General features: G+C 39.6%; 2 protein-coding genes across 10 annotated transcripts in view; one reads left to right on the forward strand and one right to left on the reverse strand.

Moving 5' to 3' along the window:
- Positions 1-1,380: 1,380 nt before the first annotated feature.
- Positions 1,381-15,133, reverse strand: QRSL1 (glutaminyl-tRNA amidotransferase subunit QRSL1). The gene is made up of 11 exons (XM_087774025.1): positions 14,973-15,133; positions 14,506-14,665; positions 13,259-13,357; positions 11,717-11,813; positions 9,799-9,975; positions 7,351-7,526; positions 7,130-7,242; positions 5,385-5,577; positions 4,871-4,988; positions 2,385-2,590; positions 1,381-1,838 (listed from the first exon to the last, which is right to left on the reverse strand). Exons 1-11 carry the CDS (start codon positions 14,994-14,996, stop codon positions 1,630-1,632), a joined length of 1,572 nt encoding a protein of 523 aa, XP_087630151.1. The 5' UTR covers positions 14,997-15,133; the 3' UTR covers positions 1,381-1,629.
- Positions 15,134-15,168: 35 nt separating this feature from the next.
- RTN4IP1 (reticulon 4 interacting protein 1) overlaps positions 15,169-26,534 on the forward strand; it is a 43,191-nt gene continuing 31,825 nt past the window's right edge. For 7 of the 9 annotated variants that reach the window (XR_015708077.1, XM_087774029.1, XM_087774030.1 and 4 more), the window contains exons 1-6: positions 15,169-15,548; positions 17,219-17,370; positions 18,167-18,235; positions 19,035-19,159; positions 24,190-24,238; positions 25,779-25,915. Coding sequence is in view for 8 of the 9 variants with exons in the window: in XM_087774029.1 (XP_087630155.1) it covers positions 15,293-15,548; positions 17,219-17,370; positions 18,167-18,235; positions 19,035-19,159; positions 24,190-24,238; positions 25,779-25,915 (788 nt within the window). In the remaining variant the exon portion in view is untranslated. The remainder of the gene's footprint in view (positions 15,549-17,218; positions 17,371-18,166; positions 18,236-19,034; positions 19,160-24,189; positions 24,239-25,778; positions 25,916-26,534) is intronic. The other 2 variants (XM_087774027.1, XM_087774033.1) reach the window with 2 other exon arrangements.

Consider the following 26,534-nt stretch of genomic DNA (forward strand, 5'->3'; position numbering starts at 1 on the left):
CCCCTCCAGGAATGCTCTCCGCAGGCAGGATTTTATCTCAAGCTCTCAGCAGAAGACACTGACCCTTGCTTTTAGAAACAACGGGTGGCAGGTCTGGGTTTGGGACATGATTGCAAATCAAAGAGCAGGTATTTCGAGTACATATCCAGGTATTTCAACTTGCATAATGGATAACATCCCTGAGAGCCAGCAAGCTGCTATGAGCCTGCACAGTGACAGTATGGTTAGAGCATACCTAAATTATTGAACAAGACAGCAGTGAAAATCACCTGTTGGGATCCCCACTTCATCATTGCCCACTAAGAGAAAAAGCAAGTTCCTTGAATACTGCTCTGTGTAAAGAAGCCAAATAGCGTCAGACTAGAAACAAGGTATAGCTTGCTTTTTAATATTTAAATTAAAAATTTAATTTTACTTTTTAAATTTTATTCGCGTGGGATTTTTCATCGTGTACCATTTTAATCATGTGGGAAAAGTACTGGAATAGCTCACCTCAGGGTGTGGAAAATTGAGCAATTCATTTGCAATTTTCAGAAATAAGGTTATTTTTTTATATAGGTGACAGTATGGTCTAACACAAGATGTAATTCAGGAAGATTCTGTATGTTACCATATCAAAGTCACAATCATTTTCCCCACCCTACACTTTTGACATCTGTGCAAGCCGTAAACTATGACTGAAAGGAAATCTGATGCAAAACCAAATCTACCAACTTATCCTTCATACTTTTTCAACTTCTTCCAAAAAATGGAAACTACAACATTCACAACAGGTTACTAGTTGTTTAGTAGGTCTTCCAGTCTACCAACATTATGGTTTCAAAATTTGTTTCCAATTACTATTGTGTTGAATGATCGCCCATGAAGGAATAGGTGGTATTACTCTTACAGAGAGTTACACTGAAGAAGATAAAATGAATACTTACTAAGAACGAAATTAAGTGCTGATTATAAAGAACGGTGATGAAGGAAGAAGAAAATAACTACTCAAGGACTAGTAGGCATCCCTCCCCAGAAGAAACCTGGAATTCATCATTCTTGCAATGAATGTAACCAGAGTAATCTGCATGACTTGTAAACCTGGAGTTTATTTCACCTCCTGCTTGAGTTTGCTAGAAGAGATTTTTTTTTTTTTTAAATGAACTGTCTATATGTTATTCCCTTCTTTCCTTTTGTATTTACCTGTTGATGAACGGATCCTTGATACCTTTGTTCCATTAGAGCTTGTCTGGTTGTTCCATTACAAAAGTCTATGCTCCAGAAGGAAACCAACCCTTTGGCAACGATGCAATTTTCACAGGAAGGTTCAGGTTAGTTCTTTAATGGGCCAGATACCTTACACGCCCTCTGGGGATGGGGAAAAAAGCAGCTCCACAGGCATAAGATTCATAATTTCAACCTGGTGTTTTTAATATCAGTTAGAAATGGTTCTTAATAACAGACGTGTTTACTTAATGATTCATTTTGCCTTAATTACATAGTAACAAGCTGTAATGATTCCATCCTGCATTACTGTACATGGTCTCCTTAAAATGGATTGTTATTTCTGCAAAAGAGAATTAAATGCAGGAATACATTTTTAGACCATCCCCACAGTCGTCTTGCTTCAGCTGACTAGCAAGTCCTGTGTTATGAAAAAGAAGCAGATTTCTGATGCTGAAAGGCACTGTGGTCATGCCTCTTCACTTCTAGCTGGATCATTGGGAATTTTACTTGTTTTTCAAACCATTTGGCTACAGTGAGAAGCTGCTTCTCCTGGAATGACTGTCCAATGAACTGAAGCCCAACCGGCAAGCCTCTCTCTGAAAGACCTGTAGGAACATTTATGGCTGGCAGTCCTGAAAGAAAAAAGACACACATGCAAAGACTATTAAATGAATCCAGTTGGAGTAATTTTTGTAACAATTCTCCTCTTAGAATTGTTTTTATGTAGAAGAAAAAGACCAGTTTTTGCCAAGAAAGGCTGGAACAGATGATCCTTGAGGTCCTTTCCAACCTGGTATTCTATGATTCTATGATTCTAGTTAAAATAATTTCAGTCAATGAACTAAGGATACCGTTAGGTGAACACAAGAAATGAATTAGAGTAATTTAAGGAGTCAGAAACCTCTGAAAAGAGAATCAGTTCTCCTAAGGAGAGATTTCAGTCTCTGAAACTTGAATGGATTCATCTTATCTGCAGCCCCCACTCATTTTAAAATCTAGCCTTACATTTTAAAAGCATTTCATAAATAGGCTATCCTTACACCTGGTTATCACTGTAAGAGTTAAAAGACAGAGGTGATATATCTTGATTCTAAAGAAGAGGTTAAGCAGCTGAAGGGAATGGACATGAAAAATTACTAGACAGGGGAAAAGGTAGCTGACTTCCTGTCCCTGCTCACCAGCCATGTTTGCAGCCTGTGTTAGGATGTCATCTTGTGCGCTGCGGGTTCTGTTGTCTTCTTTGATGAATTCCATATATGGCACTGCATCACTCAGAGTGGTAGGAGTGAGTAAAATATCAACACCACTCCCAAAAACCTTCACAAAGTCATTGGCAATGAGACGTCTGACTTTCTGTGCTTTGATAAAGTATTTCTCATAGTTCCTAGAAAGAAATATGGACATGAGGATCTGACATTAATTCCAAAAATACAGAACTTCTTAGTTCAGAATTTCTTAGTTACTGTATAAAAGCCAAGCCCAGTATTTCTTCTGGTTAAGAGACTAACACTGGTGTTCGAGTTTTTGATATACCAGAAGCTTAGTCATCAAACATGGTGTTTATGCTCTCATAGCAATGAAGCTGTCAAAGAAAGAAGAGATGAGGGCATCCTGCTGAAGAAAGGTGAAGAGAAAACAAAACCCTAGTTTAAAATTAACTAAAAATCAAAACAACACTTTTATCACCTTTCTGAAACTAAACCCTGTATTGAATTTCACTGCAGGGCAGCACAGCAAAACCTAGAAACAATACAGAACTAAGCAGGCCTGGAAAATAGGTATCAATCATTTAGGATTCAATCCAGCAAGATCCGTAAAGTATGTGAAAAAGTCCCATCATCTACAGAGGACCCCAAATGGACTTAAAACTACGTGTGTGTTTGTAGTATACTTCTCTGTAGAATACTATAAAGACCTTGTCTTTCCCTAATCTTTTTTTCTCATGTAAACATGTGCTCTATGGATTTCTAAACTGTCTTTACACAATTCTGAAGCAGAAACAAATTTGTCAGCTTTATGTCTGTTGTTCCTTTTAACTTCATATGCAGAACTGGTAAACATGGAATCCTTAAATTCAGAGAAATTCAGTTTCAAAAGTAACTGCCATCTAAAACCACAGCTATTCTACGAAGAAGGAGGGAGGTATTAACAACTGCTACATGCCGGAGTGTTTGTAGGTAAAACGACTGAAACTGCCCAAAAGCCACTTTGTTAGAATAATCTAAAGATTTACATTTCTGAAAAACTGCCATGAAAATGGTTATAATCAATAATAGACAGCAGATTCAAGTTAAGAAGTTATATCATGGGAATTAGCCCTTTTTATACAATCATTTCTGAAATCATCCTAGCTGTTAACTTCAGAAAAACAGTAAAAGGAACGAAAAGGACCTCAAACAATATTTTAAGCTGGAAAGACTATTTTGGGGTTTAAAAAAAAAAAAAAAAAAAAAGAAAAAATACTGTTAAATCAAACACATATTTTCTATTAATTCTGATACAATGTTGACAAGCTTCCATTGCTTCCTGGACAATCACCTAGTTATTTTACAGATTTCAAAAGCAAGATAAAAATAATCTGTAAAATGCAACATTTGCGGGAGACACAGATGGTTTTTCTCTACTATTTATTCTAAGAATGCTTTCTGAACCCTGGGTTCTGTTCTTCAGAAGTAATTTACTGTGGACAGGAACAGGACTCTCCTGTTCAATCTTGATGGAAACCAATTGTATATTTCTTCACAGAAGAGTTAACTACATGAATTTTAAAGCAGCCTTAGGAAAGCTGATCTAGATAGTTGTAACCAGAAGGAGCACACTTGGCAGGAATATTGGCATTCCATAAAAGCTGGTTGTTACATACTGACTGACAACGTTCCTGTCTCTGAGAGCAACTAGAAGTCACATCTGATGAATACTCTTGCTGACAGAGCTCTTTCTGTAGTGCACTTGCTTTGAGAGTGATTACAGGACTAGTATTTCTGTTAGTATCTGAACAAATTAAGACAGAGAAAACCAGCATTTTTACTAACATAAATTAGGACTGTCAGATAAGGATTGAAAACTAAGACATAAAAGTCAAATTGATCCATGCACCAGCTTCTCTACATGAGCTGGATAAAATCCTGCCTTCTGTAAAGACATCAGTTCAGTACCTTTGCCAGTGCCTTCCTTCCCCTGTGTGCTGAGGCAAAGAGCTATAGTTAATTTAATTGCCGTCTCTTCTGGCTTTCTCTGGAAGACCTCACTAGAATTACCAGCAGTTTTTCTATGCAGTTTTAATGAGATTAACAGCTACAGAACTTTTAACACTACAACAGTAATGGCTTCAGTATGATCTCACTGTCATACCATAGCATAGATTTTTGCTTAATTTAACTAATGGGTGCCAATAATACTCTGGTTGGGGCGGGGGCGGGGGGCGGGGAATCACTAAGTTGTTTTACTTATTTAATTCAGGAGGCTCACTGGTAAGACTAAGGGAAAACATTTTCATTCATTATTAACAGTTCACTAGGTATTATATAGCTAAAGCAGTAATAATAATACAAGTAGCTACTAGGGTAAGGACAAATTTTTTGTCATGTCATGATGAACAATTAATCACCATCTGCTTAAAAAATTGTTAACTTGGCAAACGTGAGTTTCAAGATGTTCTGCTTACTGTTTCAACAAGAAATAGTTTCCTGATAGAATTCTTCCTCTTACAACATCATTAAAGCCTTCTCGTCGTGTTGCAGCATACATACTTTCTGTGGACTTGTTCACATCGGAACGGTGTCCTAAAAAGAAAAAGCAATTTGGAAATTAATACTTTTCATAATCCTTAAGACTTAACGACATAAGGTAATGTTATACATAGTAATACAATAGGCCACTGTTTGCTGCAGTCTGACATGGTACTATTCTGGAAAAACAACAAAGCATATTCCTGTTTTATTACAGAAATATCAAACAGATTTTAGGCCCAGACACTCACATGTCTAGAAGTGAAATATATTAAAGTATGTATTTATTTACTCATTTTTATTTGGACAGGGTTTTTACTCTATTCTGTCTTGGAGAAATAACACCAAGCATTCAACCATTAAAAGCGTATCTATTAAAACTAATACTTTTTAATGGCATCCAGCAATGTTTCTATTGTCTGAGAAAAAAAGTTTTTTCAAAGGTCTTACCATATTCCAGTCCATCAAACCTGGCCATATTTGATGCCACTTCTGCTGTGCACAGCACATGATAGCAGACAATTGAGTAACGAGTGTGTGGCAGACTCACTTCAATTACTTTAGCACCTGCACTCTTGAAGAGGTCAGTAGCCTTTGACCAGAAAGCCAGAATTTCACTAGAAAGCCCTGGTGCACAATATTCCTTAGAGAAAAACAAGAAGGGGAGTGATTTTACATACCGGTTTACTTCTAATGGCAACGAAAATGCAAATACTCCTTACTAAAAATACATTGAAGCTATTACCTCACCACTATTTTATAAAGTATAATATAAATTATAATTTAAAGTACTTACTAAAGCTTCTTGCATCTACTAAATATTATACAATCAAGCAATATTAAATTGACAGGATTCAGGCTTCTTAACAATATTACGTTCATCTCAGTAGGATCAACCCACATATCGCAGACCAGAGAATTTCAGCAGTTTCTTCTGAAGGAGAAACTGCCCAGTTATGCACTTATTTGTCTATTCATGGAGACGGTACTGCACTGCTTTGCAGTTCGTGGGTAGAAACTTTTCAGGTTTAAAACCTAATACTAGGGCTGCTGTGAGTAGGAAAGATAAGAAATTATGGCCACAGCATCAGTGGCAACTGGCATGCCACAATGAAACAAACAAAACAACCCACCAAAGAAGAGCTACAATCAAGGGGTTGGGAGAATATTTAGATAAGCTACGTTCCTGTTTAAGAGCTAACTTAAAGATATTCTATTAAAATTCTCTATTTTTGAAGATACTTGCTCTAGTTCTAACTCACAATATCAGGGTCATAATACTGTCCGATTTCTGAGTAGCTATGACCCATGTTTAATATATGCATGTATCTGTTGAGGATAATCTGTAGCAGTGGAAAACAACTGGCCAAAGGATATGAATAATTAACCAATACCACTATTTCAGATTTATCAAAAATCTAAACAGTATACAGCTAATTAATTTTCTAGGCATACAATTTTTGCAGTTCACAGATCCTGAATAACTGGTCAGCAGACATCTCTGTTTACCAAATTAAATCTTGGTATACCTATTCTAGCACAGGTTCAAATACTGAGAATCAAACCAATAAATGTTATTCACATCATCTCTTTAAAAGCAGAGCCTTTACTAAACTAAAAATAGCCCGAAGTCCCTAATGTTGTGCCTAAATTGCAAGTATCCTTATAGTTACAAACATGATTGAATTGCATACATCAGAAGCCAGATCACAGTTGTCTTCCAATCCTTATTAGAGCTCTGTGAATCACAGCTCCTTGTGCCACTCGGTCACCTTGAAAATTCTGCTTCGTATTAACCCAGTGCCATTTAGACAAGTATCTCAAAGCACTGCACAAACCAGTACTAACCTCACTGTGTGAGAAGGCACTAAGAGCAACTTGTTTGAGGTTATACAGGTGACTGATGAAAGAGCAACAGAGAGAACCAAGAATTGAAGCTCCCCGTTTCCCTTGGAACTTCCAAACAGTGCTTCCCATGACGACGACAAAGAGGTTTTAGATGAGGCATTAGCTTGCTCCAAATCGCCTGCACAGGCAACAGAGCACATACTGCTCTTTTCCAGGAGCTGCTTGTACTGTCTTCACTGTTTTACTTCATGAGAGACTGGGAGGTGGTGGGCAAGACACAAATATTTTTTGTTAGGTGTCCTATTTGCTGTTCCCATCCACAACCGTTGACAGGATTTAAACGTTACCTTTGGAATTCCTATTGAGAGCTTGCTGACATCAGTCAAATTGGGTAGTTCGAATGGCTTAAAGTTGTCCTGAATTGTGGTAGAGTCTTTAGGATCATGTCCAGCAAGTGAACCTGAAATATGACATGACATACGAAGAACAGGAAAATGTACATTGGGTAGCCAGAATTCAATTTGTTTTGAGACAATGTTGTATACAAAGACATATGTAGTAGTAATACCTAACACAGCTGCTGCGTCATCCACACATCTGGTTAAGATTCCTGGCACATCCATGGAGTTCACTAGAGGAATGAGACCATGGCGAGAGATCAGTCCATATGTTGGCTTTAAACCTACTACACCACAGTGAGCAGCAGGGTTTCGGGTAGATCCTCCTGTGTCTGACCCTAAGGCTCTATGGTTTCAAAAGGATTATCATTAGTAAAACAATTCAGAACATTTCCAAATAATAAAAATGTATGGCTTTAAGATGCATGGATTTAAAAATGTGTGAATTCTTCCAGGTTAGAAGTCATAATCACACAGCCTAAATTTCAGTCTCCTCCCTAAGTCTGCTATTTTTTATCTGTTCTCTTAATTTTCTTAAGGTCTCCGAATTAGCCATCAGGAGAGTCCACTTCTCTTCACAAAGCAGAGGTAGACAGGTAGAATTTAGGCCATCTGAATATGGCCCTACATATCTGCTTCTGCCTTCTCTGTTGGTCTGTTCCAATTCGGTGGACTCCGAAAGATAGGTCTCGTGTGATTTAGTGTACGATTTTCAGACATTGATATCTTATTTATTCAGTACCCAATACACTGTGAAGCAGCATCTTCCAGTATACAAATAAATAGCGACACAGTTCACTTCTTGCCCCTAATAAGAGGGTGTACTTTTCAAAGTCTAGGATGTTTTTCCTGTTTCCAAACCTACTCCCAGCTTACAGTAGCTTAGGTGCAATTTTGGGACACAGTTGTTTTTTTTTTTTAAGTTGACTTCCTTTTTTGTTCTTTCACGGGTGAAACCTTATTCTTTCTAAACTGAAATTTTTATTTCAAAAATTGTAATGGAATTGGAAAATCATATTGAAATGAAACCTGCTCTCCTCCTGTTTTTAATAATTTTAACTCAAGCACCATTTAAAAAATAAAACAGCTTTCATCCAAATCTTTGCCAAAAATAAATTAAATTTCAGAAGGAGGTACAATTTTTATTCAAGTGAGTATGTGACTTTTCCCATAGGCATCTGTTTCTCAGATGGCTCGACCAATTCAACTGACTTTGCTGAAGTGGAATTTTCTCAAAGCTTTTGTGTTGATATAAAAAATCCTCAATTTTGTAGCATTCCTGTACATCCAAATCTCAAATTGAAAAGACAAAGACTGGCAGCATTCCTGATGCTGGAAAGAAACTAATAGAGTGGATATACAATAGGTAATAGGCAATAAAATAGCTGGATGAAAAATCTTCCTGATCTGACAAAGTGCTGAGTGGTGCAAAACGGGAGTTCAGCATGCCCAGCAACATAAGAGAAGGTGCCAGACCCTACCAGGATCAGCCCATTCTGGCTCAGGACAAGGACCAGCAGTCCTTGGGAATGGCTGCACTGAGTTCAGTTTCAACAGCATTAAAATGTTGAGCAGACTACATCCTAGCAAAGGGCAATGAGATGAAGAGAGGTATCATTTAAAAAAAAATCATCAAATAAATTGGGTTTTGTATATAAAAACATAATATTTTTTAAAATGTAATCAATATTAGCAAAAAATATCTTAACAATAAAATAGACGCTTATAATATAGTCTATGGGTAAACAAGGACTCAGTAACTAAAGAGCATTCTTAAGCACCTTCCAGTTAAGAGCACAACTGAAATCATCTTCCATACAACATGCTCCACTATGTAGCTCTAAAAACTGCATAAAATGAAGGGTGTAAAGTTTTAAGGATCAGATTTCTTTTAACAGTTGGATGGGGAAGATAGAATAGACAAATGATTTGTTAAAAAGTGTGTTGCTATTCCATGCAGAAAATAATTATTGTAAAAAAAAAAAATCCGACTTGTTTAAATTCCTTTAAAAAAAACCACCACAAAAAAATAAAACTATCTTCTAACTTTTTAAAACAGACAAGTTTGTAAGTATCTGTGTAGTAAGTATCTGTGTATCCTTTTGTTAAGTCAGGGATTTCAAAGCTTTTAGATCCCAAATCTCACGTATTATTACATAACTTTGCTAATAAAGGAGGGGAGGAAAGATTATTATACTGTTACAAATTAAGGGATCTCCTCATTTGCTGAATTACATTTTCAGCATGTATTTGTGTAATGTGCTTACTGAGGAAGAGCTTGTGTCACAAACCCCATGTTAATTTTAAGAGAGTATGTGGGAACAACAAAAAAACCCGTCATTCCTTTACTGCCATTATCATTTTATTTCACACAGTGCAAAGTGGTCATATCAGTATGCTGAATAACACTCGAAATGAATAAGCCTAAATTTGCCTACATGGATTCATTCTGCCTTCATGATATGCCACGAATAAACCAGGGATGCTGAAATAAATTCTTGCATGCCAGTGCAAATAACCCTCCCATTTCAAACTAGATTATGAAAAAAATATAAAATTAAAACCTTCCAACATATTTTGAGACATTTAATAAAAAAAAAATTTAAAAAGGCTCTTACGCAAAACATGTGAAAGATGACACAGCAGCCGCACTGCCTCCTGAGCTCCCTCCCGTTATTACCCAGTTAGACTCCTCATCCTCAGAAGGGGATTTTGGGACAGATTTTTCCTTGTACTGTCTTGAATAACTCCAGGGATTTCTGACTGGTCCAAATACCCCATCTGTACTCCCAGACCTAAAACAGTCAGACAGGACAGACAGAAGTGACAGATGACACACTGCATTCACCAAGTTCTTCTTCTTTATCCAATGCCTCATCCTTCATCCTAGCAAATTCAATTTCAACACAAAAAGACTGGTGTACCTAAATCCTTGTGCAGTCAACTTCAACAATGTTACACAGAATTGTAAAGTTTATAGATCTTCAGCCCTTTCTGACACAGAACCTGAACTCGTACCTCTTTCTAACTTCTGCTAATGCCACTGAGAAGAACATAATCACAAAAATATAAAACTGATGTAAGCTATATAACAGTAAAGCTGCACGTCTGCTTCAAAACAAACGTCTTCTGGTTTCCTAACCCTGCATTTGGAAAAGGCAAAAGCAGATGACTGGAGTCTTGTGGAAAACCATGCTGCTACAGGCAGGGAAAAGCCCTGCAATAGCAGGAACAAGCACTTCTCTGAAAATAACACCCTATTACTCACTCTGTAGCCCTCTTCTGAGGCCACAGTTCGCTGGGTGCTAGACTGGCTTCTCAGAAGCTGTTTTCAGCCAGCTTGTGGTCACCTCAGTGCGAGCTGCCACCAGAAGCAGGGGGTACTGTCCTCCTTCCTCACAACCTCCACCCCATGTTCCCCCTGACACCAGGTCATTAGCCAAATCATCAGATGGAGTGGGCAGTTGAAAACTAACCTTATTGAGGCATCGTTACTTTTGAGGTGGATCAGCTCCCTGACCAAGCTCATGGTGCAGCCGTGTTGCTGCTAGCATAAGAGACCATGCAAACACACAGACCAGAGATGAGAGGCCAGCAGTGGGATAAGCCTTTTTAGGAGTATCCTGTGCTTTAATGAGATTAGACCAGTTGAAATACTGCATAATCAGTTTTTTCCATGTTTTTTTTTTCTGTTCTTCCTCTGAAGCGTGTCTCTGACACAGAAATGACTTTTTCCAAAACAATACACACAAAAGTATTTCCACTCCATTCATGTGAATTCCCAACCAAACCTCTGTCTTCGGTTTAGGTAAAATAAAAACAAAACCAAAACACAACACTTATTTCTCATAGGTAACTAAAGTCCCAAACGTTCCTTTCGAGACCCAGCAGTTGTGGTGACAGAGACTCCCATCCCTAATGGCCCAGTGCTGTTCCCTGCTATAGCTTGGCTGCCTTCACTGATTTGCTGGAGAATCAATTTGTGAGAGCATTTTCCAACGTACTCCTGACAAAAAGTCACCAACATTAGCTCAGGTAATTTAAAGTGTTGCTCTACATTAGCCTGTTTGCAGCACATCAGGGAGTATTCATGCAAATTACTCCAGTAGCTGACCAGCAGAGGCAGTGACTACCATCAGGAGCATGAAAATAATTAGCTAAGGGCAAAAATCCCCAGTAAGGAGAGAGAAAAAGGCAGCAATTAACTGGCGTTGTAACCAATTCTACTAACACACTACCGGATCTGGAAGAAGTCTGCTTGTCCTTGGCCTTCTGCAAAGGCTGTACTGCTTCCTGCCCTCAAACACAGCTATAGTCGAACATTATGTTCATAAAACTCAGCATTTACATAATTTCCACAACAGTATAAATGCTCAGGGAGAAATTCATGCAACTCCATATACTCTTCATGGGTAAGCATTCATTATTTTCTAACCTCACAGAAAGAGAAGTTAAGGATTACAGGTAGATCAGAACAGATGGTGTGTATTCTCTTCAACCTGCAATCGCACATTAAAAATAATAAACATCACTCACCCCATTGCAAATTCATCTAGGTTTGTTTTTCCTAAAAGTACAGCTCCCTGATCCAGTAATTTCTGAACTACTGTAGCATTGTAAGGAGGAATATAACCTGAAAACAATCAGAACAATTAAGAATGATTGGTGAGACAGCTGATTTTTAGAAGTAGCTACTCTGAACACTTCAAAGTTGTCATTATTTATGCATAAGAATTGTCAGTTCACAGTGCCAAAATTTTGCTTCAAGATAACAGGAGTAATTTCCAAAATTTAGCAAAAATAAACCAAACGCTGTTTTGTTTGCAATGTCTTTTTTTTCCCTCCACAATTTACGACCCAGTAATTCTGGATTATACAGTTCTAGAGTGTATAGACTAAGACTTCACATAAACAAGTTACCACAAGGGTAGCAAATTACTGGATTCAGCCAATTTGCAGGAACTGTTTAGAATTAGGAGAAATGAGAAACAGCTCTTTACAGAAAAGTGCTAACATATCTTGAATTATCTCCCATTACCATGAAATAAAGGACCATATGGTTAACCACAAGCTGAAATACTAACCGGCTATCCTGTGATCAAACGTGTGCACCCTTGACCGCTTAGACCTTGCATAAACTAGGATGAGAACCATGACACTTACACCAGACCCTAGGTAGCAACCAATTCCTTTTGTGAATGTTGACAAGGGTTTCTCTGCCCCCATCCTCAATGGGAACAAGGACAACATCACTCCTAATACTCTCGGCTGTGACATTGCAATCAATCACAATGGGTCTGAGAATGTGCTTTAAGGAAAAGCATCTCAGGTAATATAACACTTTTTAAAATGACAAAGTCATATTTTGTTTCTTCTGCTATTAAAAAAAACCATAATCAGATTAGGGTTCTGCTAATTTACTTGAGCTATCTTCCACAAAACTTTTCAGTTTTACTTTGTACAGAATAGAATAGATATAAGAAATGTTTTCTACTTTTACTTTTACTATGAAAACATTCTAATGCCTTGAAAATGTTCATGGCATGTTAATAGAAACAATGAGCTTAGGAAATTTCAAAAAATTAAAAGAGCCTCATAGAACGTGTTTGTATATCAGGAATATAGAGAAAAGAATTGTTAATGTCTACTCTTCCTACAGCCATATGAAAAAACTACTTAAGTCAACAATTATCAACAGAAAAAAAAAAAAAGACTGTCTTTGGATTTTGCTAGACAGAATAGTAGTGACTGCTCTCCTGTAGACCTAAAAGTAATGTGAAGCAAAATGTGAACTACAGAACAATTCTATTTTAGTATATAGATTATAATAAACATTGCATTGTAACGCATGTAACTATATGAATAAAGGGGATAATGTACTTACACAAGAAAAAGATGCATCTGTAATACCAGATGAGGTTGGCAGAAGAAATTAGATAAACATATTTTCTCAAATGAGTTCAGCTCATTTTTTGGAAATATTCAGATTTCTAGAAGACTCCACTCCACAAACCCTCTATAGAGAAGAGCAAGAGCTCTGAAATGAGATCTGTTTTTACTTTAAAAGCTCTACTGTACCTTTTAGCATGTTTGATGCACATGTTGTCTCAATGCCAGCTGTATTAAAGTTGTCTTTTACTGCAATAGGAATTCCATCTAAAACACCCAGCGGCTGACCTGCATTAAGAATTATTGCAAAGACAACAGAGATTAAAGCAAAGTGTGCTATATGTATAGTCTTTTATCAATTACAGTTTATTTTACATGTCCCTTTGGGTGTTTTATAGAAGCAAGAATGCTATCCACTTAGCATTTGATGGTTGTCTGTTACATTATCAAGAACCATCTTCCATTCTAAGTCTAGCATTGAGCATTCTGCCCAAACCAGACCTGGCCCCGCAGAGCAGAGCTCTGCAAAGACAGACAGCTGCTTTCATATGGGTTAGCTATCCCAAAGGAGTCCTTATCTCTTCAAAAGTGGCCACGTAATGCTTATTTCAGCCATAGGTGCTGCCTAAATCTACTCCATCCCGAAGCTGGGAGCCATAAGTTCTGCCTACCTGACACACACAGTAGATATGATCTAAAAAAAACTACTGAAGCAGAGAAAGTCTTCCCTATGTGATCCATCACCCACGATCCAGAAAAAAAAAAAATAAATTAAAAAGCCTATGTCAGGAAGCAAAACACTCTGGCTACCAATTTTCTTAAGCTGTCAGAGGGCAGCAAGTGTCACCCAGGAAGGAAAAGAAGTACCCTATTAGGTGAAAATTTCCCTTTTCTGTCTTCTGGGAAATGCAAAGGAAAATGAGGATGGTCAGCCTCTAAATGCTGCAGATAACAGGACTGAATGCTGTTCTGTTCATCAACTAGTGACTGCAATTAACAAAGTTCCTTTATTTTCATTAGCTTTCTTAATTGAAAGCCTGATAAGCTGAGCCAAGTGTTTGCTCACCCCAGTCAACAGGCCTGCAAAAGCGCACTGCATCTTCCTGTTTGTGCTAACTGTTGGCTACCAATTCCAAATAAGCTGCTGAGGGAAAGAAGAGGCAACCAGTAGCAGTGCTGTTCAAGAAGCACAGAGCCTATCTAATCTGCGGTGCCTGGTGTGGTCCAGCTTTGGCCTCTAATTTTTGAGCCGAACACGCTACTGGGTCCCAAGCAAACACCCGTGAGCATGCACCCGCAGAAGCCTCAACCGCAAGCCTCTTCCCCTAATAGTCAAAGAAATAGCACATACACCTCTTTAAAAAGAAAGCGTGCTTCATCAAGAGCTCCTCCACAACAGCTTTTTAAGGACTAATATCAAGTAGGAGCAAACATACCTCTTCGGTATCTCTTCTCTGATTCTTCAGCCTGCTTCAAAGCAGTTTCCTCCGCTACGGTGATGTAAGCATTAAGAAACTTGGTGCTTTTGATGAGGGAAAGGCAGCTCTGGCAGAGCTCGGTCGGAGTGACATGTCCTTCCTTCAACGCTGCCGAAACCTGAAAGCGCAGTCCCCCTTTCACGGCAGCCCGGTGACAGGGCCCGCTTCGGGGCCTTAAGGCGATAAAGCGCCATCCCCGCTGCCGCTTCGGCAAGGAGCCCGCGGGAAGGGCCCCCCCGAGCCCCGCCGTGGATGGTCCCCCGCCGCCCCGGGCTCCGGGGAGGGAGGACGCGAGGGGACACCGCGGCGGGCCCGCTCACCCCGGTCACCTTGCGAGCCCGCCCCACCACCGCCGCCGCCACCCCGCTCCTCGGCGCGGCCTCCCCGCGCCGCGGCGGCTGGCAGGGCGGGCTGGCGACACTCACCTCCCGGAGGGAGGCGCGCAGCATGGTGGGCCGCTTCTCACCGCCTCACGCCCGCCGCGAACCCTCTCCCGGCGCGGCGGCTGTGCGCCGCCATCTTGCCGCAACACCGAGCGGCACCATTGGCAGGGCCGCCAAGAAGGCGGCCGCCCATTGGCCGCGGGCACCGCCGGAGCGAGGGAGGAGGGCAGGCCGGGCCGGGCCGGGCCGGGCCGGGCCTCGCCTCCGGGGCTGAGCGCGGCGGCGAGCGGGGATCGCCGCGTCCCAGCCCGATCCCGCGGGGCGCCGGCGGCGCGGCCCGGCTCGGCCCGGCTCCCCTGGCCATGCTGTCGCGGGGGGCGGCGAGCGGGCGGGGGCTGCGCGGGGCGGCGCGGGCGGCCGGGCGGCCGCCGGTCCGCGGCCTCCGCGCCTCTCCGCGGGCGCGGTCCGCCATGCCCTCCTGGGTCATTGACCGGTACGGCCGCAACGACGTGCTGCGCTTCACCAGGGACATGGTGTTCCCCACCATACACTTCCCGAACGAGGTCATCATTAAGGTTCACGCTGCGAGCCTGAACCCCATCGACCTTAGCATGAGAAGTAAGTGCCGGGCCCGAGCGGCCGGGGCCGGGCTGGCCCGATGGCAGGGGCTGTGCTGGGATTGCGGCTTCCACATGGCCCCCGGCCTCCAAAATGGCACCGACGTTGTCCCCGGCCTGCCCGAGGCAGCGTCAAGAGGGCTGCCTCAAAGCACGTGCTGCCCCGAGCCGTCTGGGAAACCGCCTCTGTGAAACTTACTTTTTTCAAGTTTTTACGGAAGAATAGTACAAAAAGCCATCGCCTTTCTGGAGACAAGAGTGTGTGTGTGTGTGTGTGTGTGTGTGTGTGTGTGTGTGTTGCAGGGGTAAGCTTTTAATCTGAGTTCCTAACTGCTGCTGTCCTCTGCAGGCTTGCAGCTCACACACAAGTCAGCTTCCCTTTGTTAGTAGCATAGCCATGGCGGGGTGTATTTCCTGGCCTTCTCCCCCGTCCCCACCTCTGGGTGGTGGTACTCTCTCGGCCAAGAGACTAGCCCTTCCAAGGGGCAGCGTTCCCCCTGAGGGGTGCTGGATTTTCCCATCTCTTTGAGGTCAGCAGGGCTGAAGGTCAAAGTTACAGCAAAGTCGCCACGTGCGACCCGATCCAAACAGTGTTGTTCATTGTCATGCCCTTTCTTCCTGAATTGGCATCTGGGTACCCGCTGTCATCTTGCCCAGGAAATCTATATGTTTCACTGACCAGCTCTTTGTAGTTGACACATTTATTTAATCAGATTTCTTCCTCGGTTTCAAGGTTCAAAACACAAGAAGGAAGCTGTGGTAGTAGAAGACCTTTTATTTCATGTTGAGAAGTGATCTTGCGTATTGAATCAGATTCAGCGGCACATGCAGAGATATCTGCAGGAAGCCTGCCGACAGACCTGTAATTTGTGTTATGGGTCTCTAATAAATGAATTTTAAAAAATCTTTGTATATAGTTGTGGGTTTGATTATGGACATTTCCTATTTAAGGACTCCTGTTGAATTACCCACTTGAACTGCCAGGCTGCAACTAGTATTTTGAGTCAGTGTAAAATTGTTTGGAAGAAACTACATTTTCATCCTGCTTTTGAGGTGCCTGCTTTTGGGTCTGTTTCGTTTCTTTTCAGTATTAGAACACTTTCTAGGGTAATAGAGCACCTAGGCAGACTTATCCAAACACCTGAAAGGGCATACATGCCCAAATGGAGACCTTTTTTAGGCTGAGCAGAGTTATTAGATGAGTAATTGTGAGAGTTCGCAGCATTTAGCTATTGCTTACTGAATAGAAGTTCAGGTTACTCATCTTAGGAGATGTGCTTTAATATTTTTTACAATGATGTTCACATTGCTTTTTACAGTACTTTATTTAAAAAGACAAATGGAAAGCTTGGAGTTCTTTTGGATTTGTAGCTAGATGATGCTGTTGGAAAGTGGAGCATTTCCAGCAGACTTCTTAGAATTTTTCACAGTGTTATCACATAGTAAATGTTTTTATAATGGAGAGCCATTTCATGGACAAATAAGCCAGAATGAGAATTGCTCTTTATTTGCAAAATCTGTAAAAGTATGAAATAGTGCAGATTTTTTGCATGCTTAAGTTATAACGGAAGTGAGGCACATTAGGTACAGACAATGCTTTCTGACTGGAATTGTCCAGTTACTGAATGAAAACTCAGTACAGTATGTCATGGATAATTTAATGTTTTGCAGGTGGTTATGGTGCAACTGCATTAAATATGAAGCGGGATCCCCTGAAACTCAAAAGTGCGGACACTGAATTTCCACTAACGCTTGGTCGAGATGTCTCTGGTGTTGTTATGGAATGTGGACTGAGTGTGTCTTATTTCAAACCTGGGGATGAGGTGATACCACCGATCTCTTTTTTTTCTAAAATGTATAGTTAAAATATGCTATGAGATGTTCAGCTTTCATTTTCCTCTTAAGAAAACTCTTTCTTTTTATATGTTGTTGTGCTCTGAATGAGGACTATCTCGCAGTAAATTCCTAGAATGGTTTCTTCCCTACCTTTTTTCTCTGAAAAACATGGTCTTTCCCAGACTTGCTTCTGCACGTTAATTTCCCTTCTGTTTTTTAATTTTTGGTCCATTTCAGTGGTAGCAAGAGAGGAATTTATTTATTTATAAGTGCACGTTCAAGATGCTTCATTTTTGACTGAAGATAGAATTCTGACAGGAAGGGATTAGTTGGTTTTTTTCCTTGAGTAACTTAGGATAGGAACTCTGGCAGCACCCGAGAACCACTTCGTGAGTCCCCACATAAATACTGATATTGTTTGCTTTCAGCTTTACTGGTTGCTTTCACATTTCACCAGTTTTAGTATAGCAAATTCTGATTCTTCTCTGCCCCATCCCCTCCAATCTGGGCTTTCTTGGCGTGGAAGTAGTTTGGGGTTTTTTAAAAATTATGTCTTATACACAGTACGGTACAATTTATTTACATAGATCTGCAGTCCTTCTTTTAGTCAATCTTGTGATGTTTTTTGTGTAAAGAGTAAGCTAACACTGGTTTCTGATAAGCAATAGTGAAGACATTCTGCAAATTGGAAAAAAGATTTCTTTAATGAAGAAAACTTTTCTGTGTAGGTACAATCATGTGCAAAGTCATAAAAATTGATAGTTGTTTTCTGTTTGGTTTTAGGTGTGGGCAGCAATTCCTCCGTGGAAACAGGGCACTCTGTCAGAGTTTGTGGTAGCTAGTGGAAACGAGGTAAACCTTCAAAAATGTGGCTAACAGACAAAACCCCAAAATTGTAAAGACTGGCATTTTTTTTTCTTCAGTGTCTAAGTAACTGTCTGTTTCTTGGTGCCTGATTGATTTAGACGCCAAGTAGTTATGAACATAGTTGAAAATGTGGAATACACAATTGCAATTCAGTAAAGCTTGTTTAAATATTTCAGTGTCATGTGTTGTGTGACTTACATACAATTGATTAGGGAGGTGATAGTGCCCCTGTGCTTGGCAGTGGTGAGGCCGCACCTCGAGTACTGTGTTCAGTTTTGGGCCCCTCACTCCAAGAAGGACATGGAGGTGCTGGAGCGTGTCCAAAGAAGGGCAATGAAGTTGGTGAAGGGTCTAGAGCACAAGTCTTAAGAGGAGCGGCTGAGGGAGCTGGGGTTGTTTAGTTTGGAGAAGAGGAGGCTGAGGGGAGACCTTATTGCTCTGTACAGGTACCTGAAAGGAGGTTGTAGCCAGGTGGGGGTCGGTCTCTTCCCCCTAGTAACAAGTGATAGAACGAGTGGAAACGGCCTCAAGCTGCGCCAGGGGAGGTTTAGGTTGGATATTAGGCAAAACTTCTTCACGGAAAGGGTAGTCAGGCATTGGAACAGGCTGCCCAGGGAAGTGGTTGAGTCTCCATCCCTGGAGGTATTTAAAAGAGGGGTAGACGTAGTGCTCAAGGACATGGTTTAGTGGTGGAATTGGCAGTGCTAGGTTAACGGTTGGACTCGATGATCTTAAGGGTCTTTTCCAACCTTAACGATTCTATGATTCTATTATTTTATTTCAGGTGTCTTTTAAGCCAAAGTGTCTCAGTCACACAGAAGCTGCCTCCTTACCATATGTAGGTCTCACAGCATGGTCTGCAGTTAACCAAGTTGGAGGACTGAACAAAAGTAATTGTAGTGGGAAAAGGTAAGTAAATAGTTCTGGTGCTAAAACTTAGTGTTTCATTTTTATACTGATTAGCTGCTTCTAAGGCATGTCCAACAACGATGCAGACTGTTATACCATGACGTTCACAAAGACCAGCTGGCCTGAAGATGCTAGGTTCAATCTATACAACTGCTGAGAGAGAGAGAGGCTTCTTTAGAGGGAGACTCAGATGAGTACCTTAACTGAAGAGTACCTAATCACTTGCTGCTGGTTTCCTCTACGTAGTGACTACATAGAAGTAGTCCAATGTATATCTGATGTATAGGACTATATAGAGAATTTAAGGATGGTATCTCTAGGAATTTTTAGGAACTTTGCCTTTCTGCCTTCTAGGACAGCTATCCAATGTAATATCCTCTCTGAGTTATTTTGGCAACTCACAAAAAGCCCTCTCAACTACAGAGGTGTGGTTCACTCAGTTAGGGCATGCATGGGCCATTTGGAACAGACTGGTTTTCCAGTTTTTTAGAAAAAAATGAGCAGGTGACTGGGTCTCATTTGACCTGTAGGCCAGAATTTTGATGAGGTCAGGAACGCAGAAGAGAAGAGGAAAACGTGCAATATGAGCAGCCAAATCAAATAGAAAAATTGGCTTTGTTTATCAGCCTGTTAATCTGACAATGGCAGATAGAGGACAGAAGAGGAAAAATGCATTGAAAGATTGGAGCAGATACCATTTTTCTCCTGGTAATTGAAATTTGCAGTTATTTTGGCCTTCGGATGTTTGTGTAAATAGATAGAAAAATGTTCAGAATGGAAAGAAAGGCAAAAGTAAAAATACTGGAATTGAAAATAATCATTAAAATTACTATGCTGCATGAAAAATTTAGGTCATAAAGTAATTATTGGGCAGTAGGAGTCTAGATGCCTGACCTCGTCTTATCTTGGGTGTTACTGTTGTAATGCAACACATTGCAACAGACACTAGATTTATTCAAATTCTTCACCCTCATCTTTAGAAGCTACCTGAGTGAGTGTTGTTCATATGTCATGGTAAATGTCATCGTGAAAGTATCAAGTTATTGTTCTAAAGATAAACAATGTTTTGAGAAAATGAAATTGCAAAATTTAAAGGGATTTCAAAGAGACGTCATTGAAATTAACTTCCAGCTAGTGATAAAATTCTAGTTACATTGCCTTTCTTTTTATTTGTCAGTATTTAGACTTTTTATTATCTTAACTTTCACATGTAAATAGAATTAACCTAAAGATAGGTTGATAGGCTAGCCCTGTTTAAAGTACCTTTCCAATCTTCAGGTAAGTGTTTAGACTGTTAAAAGTGAAATTCAAACTGCATTTATATCGTGTCTTTACATTTAACATTTACTTTTATGTTCCCAATAAATATTTAATTACTCTGTCAGCAAAAAAACATTTTAATGTACTTATAAAATGATGATGTTTCCCATCTAGAAGTTTTGAATTGTAAAACCAGCAGAGAATGACTTACGTGATGGTAGCTTTTTTCCCCTGAAAAATTTCTTGTGGGAAAATACATAAAATGCATTGAAGGGGCTGTGCAAAAGTATATTCCGTGAACTTTACGTTACTCTCTCAAGGCAATAATTTCAAAAGACAAGAATTTACATAATGTGTCTTAATTTCTTGAAATAATTTAATATGTTTGGTAAGAAGTTACCTACATACGTGATTTTATGTTGGCCTTTTTGTCTCCTGTAGGTGTATGTAAATAGCTATGTACAAGGGTGTATATACACTCGAGAGTGTGTCTTATTTTGAAAGAGCAGCTGTATTCCTTGATGAAAGCTACTTCACTGATACTTTATTGCAGTGTTAAGACATCTTAGAAACAGTGAGATTTTTCTCTTGGTGTGTATTGTTTTCTTTGCCTCTTTAAGGTGATAGGGTGGGCTAATCAGAAATACTCACTAACAGTCCCACATCTGACTGTATGTTGATCTGACAGGAATATCTGCTGCATCTGCACGCACTTTCACAAATTTGTTTTTACAAGTTACCTGAAGTGTGCTCACATTGTTTGTGATGTCTCCTGCTTCACTATAACTCCAGGCATTTCTCTATAACTTTTATCCTATACCACTGTAATTTATGTCAATATTCTTGCACAAGCTAAAAGTGAAGGTTCTTGTTATCCAAAACGTTCAGAATGACTCTATTGTTTTGAAGTTCGCTGTGGATAATGCCTGGAGAGCTTCTTATATGTGCCAGTGGCCTGTTTCGGTAGAAAGGGGCTACGCTTGTTCAACAATAGCTGTTAAATATCTTGCTTGCTATATTCACAAAAAGCATGGTAAAAACAAACCTGACAATTGGAGAAGTTCTTGAAAACATTTATGTTAATATTAAGTAAAGGTCTTTTATATAAATAGAGAGTCAATATTTTATACGTTTAAGTATGCTGGGGGAGAGATGCTGGGTTCTGTTACTGTAAGCTATTAAATGTACACTCCTGGTTTATATTGTTACAATGAAAATTTGAATGATATAATACCCCAAGAAAATATTTTTTTCAGAGCCTGTGTGTAATTTCATCATTTATCTGTTGAGAAGTACAAAGTGAGTGTAGGTTGTAAAACTTCTTGATAGGGTAAATGCTTCTTGATACAGGAATAAATCTCTTAGGGACATTTTGTTGGCATAATCAAATGGAATTTCATTTTTGATATATATATAAAATTGATATATTTATTCAATAAATATTTTTTATTTGGCATGTAGCTGAGTCACTGAAAATTGTTAGTTGTTTATAATCTGGAGAGACTGCTAGTCCTTGATCTGTACACCCAGTCCCGACTGCCTGTGTCTTTTGAGGGGAGGGACACAGCTGAAGCAGGTCCTGGCTCTCTGGTGCCAGTTTCTGACCACACCATAGTTCCAAGCAGGGCCCAGGGAGAAGAGCTAAACTCTCACATCCCATGGTATGCTCATCTGGAGAGAGCTGCTGACTCTCTGATCATTTGAACCACTAGAGCCTCGTATGGGGCTTGCTGAATGCTGGCTTGAATTATGTGCCTCTGTCAGAAAGGAGCAAAGCCTGGGGTACGAACGTTTGTTTTGTTCTTTTGAGAGAATCGGTTCTCTTGGATCTCTGTTCAGGTCAAGTAATCCATTAGTTTGTTCCCTCGTGCATGTGCTTATATGTGAGTTTACTCCTGAGCTCACCTTTGCAGTGAAACAGGTAGTTTCTCTGATATGTTTTCTGCTGGCTGTGTTTTCCCGAGGCAGTGCAAACAAAACTGTGCCTGCTTTGGCACTTCGCACCATCTGTGGTCCTTCAGTACCGTCCTAACAGGTCCTGCACCTTCAAACGCTTCCCCACCTTGTGTTGTGCCAAACAGCGTGTCTTGCTGTCCTCAGTGCTGTAAAAATGCTCATCTGTTGAGCTGTGGCACATGGATCTCCTGTGCAGACATAGTTTGTCTCTGAAGTGAAGAGCTTTCTTAAAGTCACAATGTATGGTGAGAGTTTTCATAATTAGAAGGTTTGGGAGAAAATAGCCCACATAACATAGGAACAAACCAAATCTGGAAAGTATTTCTAACTGAAGAATCTCAAGGGCTTTTATTGAAGGGGAAAACAAAAAAAAAGTCCTAGCCAAGCAGCTCCCCAAACCTGAAAATGTTACTTAAATCCTTGAGCAAAATGGATGTTTTAAACCGACAACTTTCTCCAAAATTTGTAGTGGAAGAAAAGCCCTTTAAGCAAGGAGTAAAATTGGAAAGGCAGTTTGACAAGGGTTTTTTGAAAGGATTTAATTGTGACTGTCCTTTGAAAGGATAAAGATGGGCTTAACCCAGTATCTTGAGTGTAGCATCCCTGAGCCTTTTCAAGTATAATAAAATCTAAATATGAATGTTGCCTCAGGCATCTGTCGTTAGAAGCATGGTTCTGAGGATAAGTACTTTTTGGCAGATTTAAAAGCTGCAGGCATTGTGGTTTCAAATTCTTAATCTGAATTTTGCAGCTTGGATCAGTGAAATAGGAGGGAACAGAATCTGATCAGTTACAAAAGAGGAAGCATTTTAAAATGGATACTGTGACCAAAGCCAAGTCTCTTAGGTTACTTCAAAGAATTTTTGTAAACTGAGACTCCAGATTGTACAGTACAATTTTGCACTGTAGAAAGCAATTTCCTTTGACAGCTAGCATGGTGAGATTTAAAACAGGAACATCACCAGCTTCTGAAGATACTGAAATTTTTCTGGCAAACAGAAGTTCTGAGAAACATGATGTTCCCCAGTCCTAGTGCGTTCAGTTAAAATGAACTCTTAATTTGCTAATAATTTGGTAATGTACTCTTTCATTTTCTTGCTTGTGTGCCAGTTTCCACAACCTGGCATTTACAGGTTCTTGTTGAGGTGTACTGAACTAGAAAAAAATCTACTGCCTTTTTTTCTAAAGAAAAAGGCACATATCTTAATTTAATAGAACTTAAACTTGTTTATGGTGAGACTCCTTCATTGTATTTTTGTCTTTCTTTTAGATAAATATTATGCAATATGGGAAAATTATATTCCATATATTCTGAAGTTCCCAGTCTCCCTAAATAATGTGATACTAAACCACTTTTTCTCTTAGATCACACCAATTTGTGTAAAATGTTGGTGAATCAGATTTTTTTTCCTTTAGGAGATGTGATAGTGGGGTTTGGGAGACAGAAAGACTCTCAACTGCTTTTGTCCCAAACTAAGCAATTGTGTTTGCGAAAGTGAGGACAGGGACAGGGCTTTTGCCTGATAAATGTTACTGCCTGTCAGCTCCACTGCCTGGTTTTAGTGGAAAGCACATATGAGGGAGTCTCTTTGGCTATGCTGAGGTAATGCTCTTGGCACGGGAAACACGATCAGCAATGTTAAGTCACATTACTGGCTATCTGAAGAGTTAACCACTAAGTAACACTGAATGACAAATACAATCTTTTGCTTAAAATGATTTGGTGTCAGAGATGTATAAGAAGCATTAGAATACATAGTTACTATAGAGTTTATTTAAAGAACTATTTAATATATTTTAATTTTCTCTTACAGAGTATTAATATTAGGAGCTTCAGGAGGAGTTGGTACATTTGCTGTACAGGTAATATAAACCAGCATGCCCAGGATGCATCTTCAAACTTATTCAATATGAAAAAAAAAATAACGGAAGGGAATTGAGGGAAGGAATAGTGAAATAGCAAGCTACTGATTGGTCTGTCTGATCAAGCTGATTGATATTTCCAGAAGTGAAATATTTTCAGATTTATTGCTTTCCATTTGTTACGTTCTATTAGTTTAAAGTAGGAAGCAGGGACTCTGAAGGAAAAGAGTTGTGAGTGTAGGTAGTGAAAGATTGCATTCCACGGTTTGGGTGCAGGAAATCTCTAATTGGTGTAACTTGAAATACATAGCCTGTTTTCATTATCTTTCTGTCAGCTCTGCTCCATAAATATGAAAAGAACTTGGTGTATGAGTAGAAAAACTGATGGAGAATGTATCATCTACCGTAACTCTTGTAGGTGGTCAAATGATATGAGAGGCACCAGGCTTTTATGTGCAATGTATGTAAAGCACAGTGGCTTAGATTAGCTTTCCCTCACTGGCTTTGCCCTGCTGCCCTTTTGTCTGTCTTCATTCCAATAACTCTAAATTTGGAGAGTCAACATGCTCTTTTATTGATCCGTTAATTGTGGAACATCCTCTTGTCATGCTCTCATTTAATTCGGGGATTTTGATTCTAATCAGTGTCATCTTATGTTGAAACATCTTTCTCTTGAGAATATGAAAAAAATAGAGAAGTTGGGTGATTGCATCACTGCATTCCATGTTACTAGACCATTAACACGGTGGTTTGAAAGAGGCTTACAGGAGAATTTTTAGTGGTACGCTGTTTGCCTGATCCATGATAAAGCAGGTGGCTAAATTAGATCACTACAAAAGGCTGACCAGCCACTGACTAGTTGCGATTTCTACCTGAGTAATCCTGAGTAAACTACATTAATTAATCCAGAATAAATGTAAAGAAGATTACTGTGAATGAAAAATGAGATTACAAAAGAGATAAGTAACTAGCAAAAATCCTTCACTTCGCTATAGCTTTTGGAGTAGAAGATAACCTGATATCCTCCCTGTCGTAAATGAGAGATGACTTCCTTCTTTTTCTTGTTATTAATATTTAAGCTATTTACAGTGAGATAGAGATATGAAATACTTAATGAACAGGTAGGAATATAAAATAGTTTAATTTTAAATATTTAAAAATATTTAATGGTTGATCTGGTGACAGTTTACCTCTTGGTATACATTTAAGCTGACAGATTCAGATGGCAAACTGAGTATTTTATTTGAAGCCTTATTTATCCTGAGATCTGATATCTGTAAGTGGCATTAAAAAACTGCCCTCTTTCCTCCACACCAACTCCTCCCTCCGCAAAACCGCCTTAAATATTGATAAATTCTAACCATTTTTTGTCTGTGGGATGTGTGACAAGTTATCCTGTGTTGGAACACAGTCTACCCACTCCCTACTAAAGGTGCTCATTTATTATATAAATAGAATGAGAGTTTGGCTTTTTAAGTTGTTCTCAATGTTTCACTAAATTTTAAACTTTGGACTTTCTTTTTTTTATACTTGTATTTAGCTAGTGAAGGCCTGGGGTGCTCACGTGACAGCAGTTTGTTCTCATGATGCCAGCACACTGATGAAAAAGCTTGGAGCAGATGACGTGATTGATTACAAATCTGGAAATCTGGAAGAGCAGCTTAAAACATTACCCTTGTACGTGTTTGTGTTGCTTAATACTGAGATGAAGGAGTTGGCAGTCAGACCTTCTGCCTTTTGATTGCTTGACTCCAGTCTATCAGAACCCCCTCTTTCCCCCCCCCATTTCTAAAGCGTTACTTTGTAAAGCAAATTCATCCCAGCCCTTTTTGAATGCAGTTTGCCAAGTGAGTATCCCAAGCACAGATTTCATTGTAAGACTAAGCCAGTTAATTGGGCTTGTGGAGGCAAGTTCACTTTCACATGCTTCTCTTCAGTGACTGTGATTTGAACAGTTTTGTCAGCTCCCATCCAAGGATCTTGGAGCATTTACAAAGCATGAATAAATTAAAATAAGTCTCAGAAATCCTGTGTGAGGTTAGTAAATAGTAAAATTGATCTAGAGGAAAGAACTATGTCATGAAGTAGTTAAGTGACTTGCCTGAAGGTCTTTAGCCACTGTGCAGCTCAACTGGGAGTAAATTTCTCTTCTATAATATTGGGTACGGCTGCCTCTGATAAACAATCACACTTATCTTGTCACAGCAGTTATGTTTAAATTAGCTTGGGGGTTTTCTGTAGAACTGAAGTCTCTTTTGTTTTTGTAATCTTTCCATCTGTTTAAACTTAGTCTACT

The sequence above is a fragment of the Nipponia nippon genome, unplaced genomic scaffold, assembly GCF_047370975.1.
Source record: "Nipponia nippon isolate SJK-2023a ecotype South Korea unplaced genomic scaffold, ASM4737097v1 scaffold_4, whole genome shotgun sequence".
Taxonomy (NCBI): domain Eukaryota; kingdom Metazoa; phylum Chordata; class Aves; order Pelecaniformes; family Threskiornithidae; genus Nipponia; species Nipponia nippon.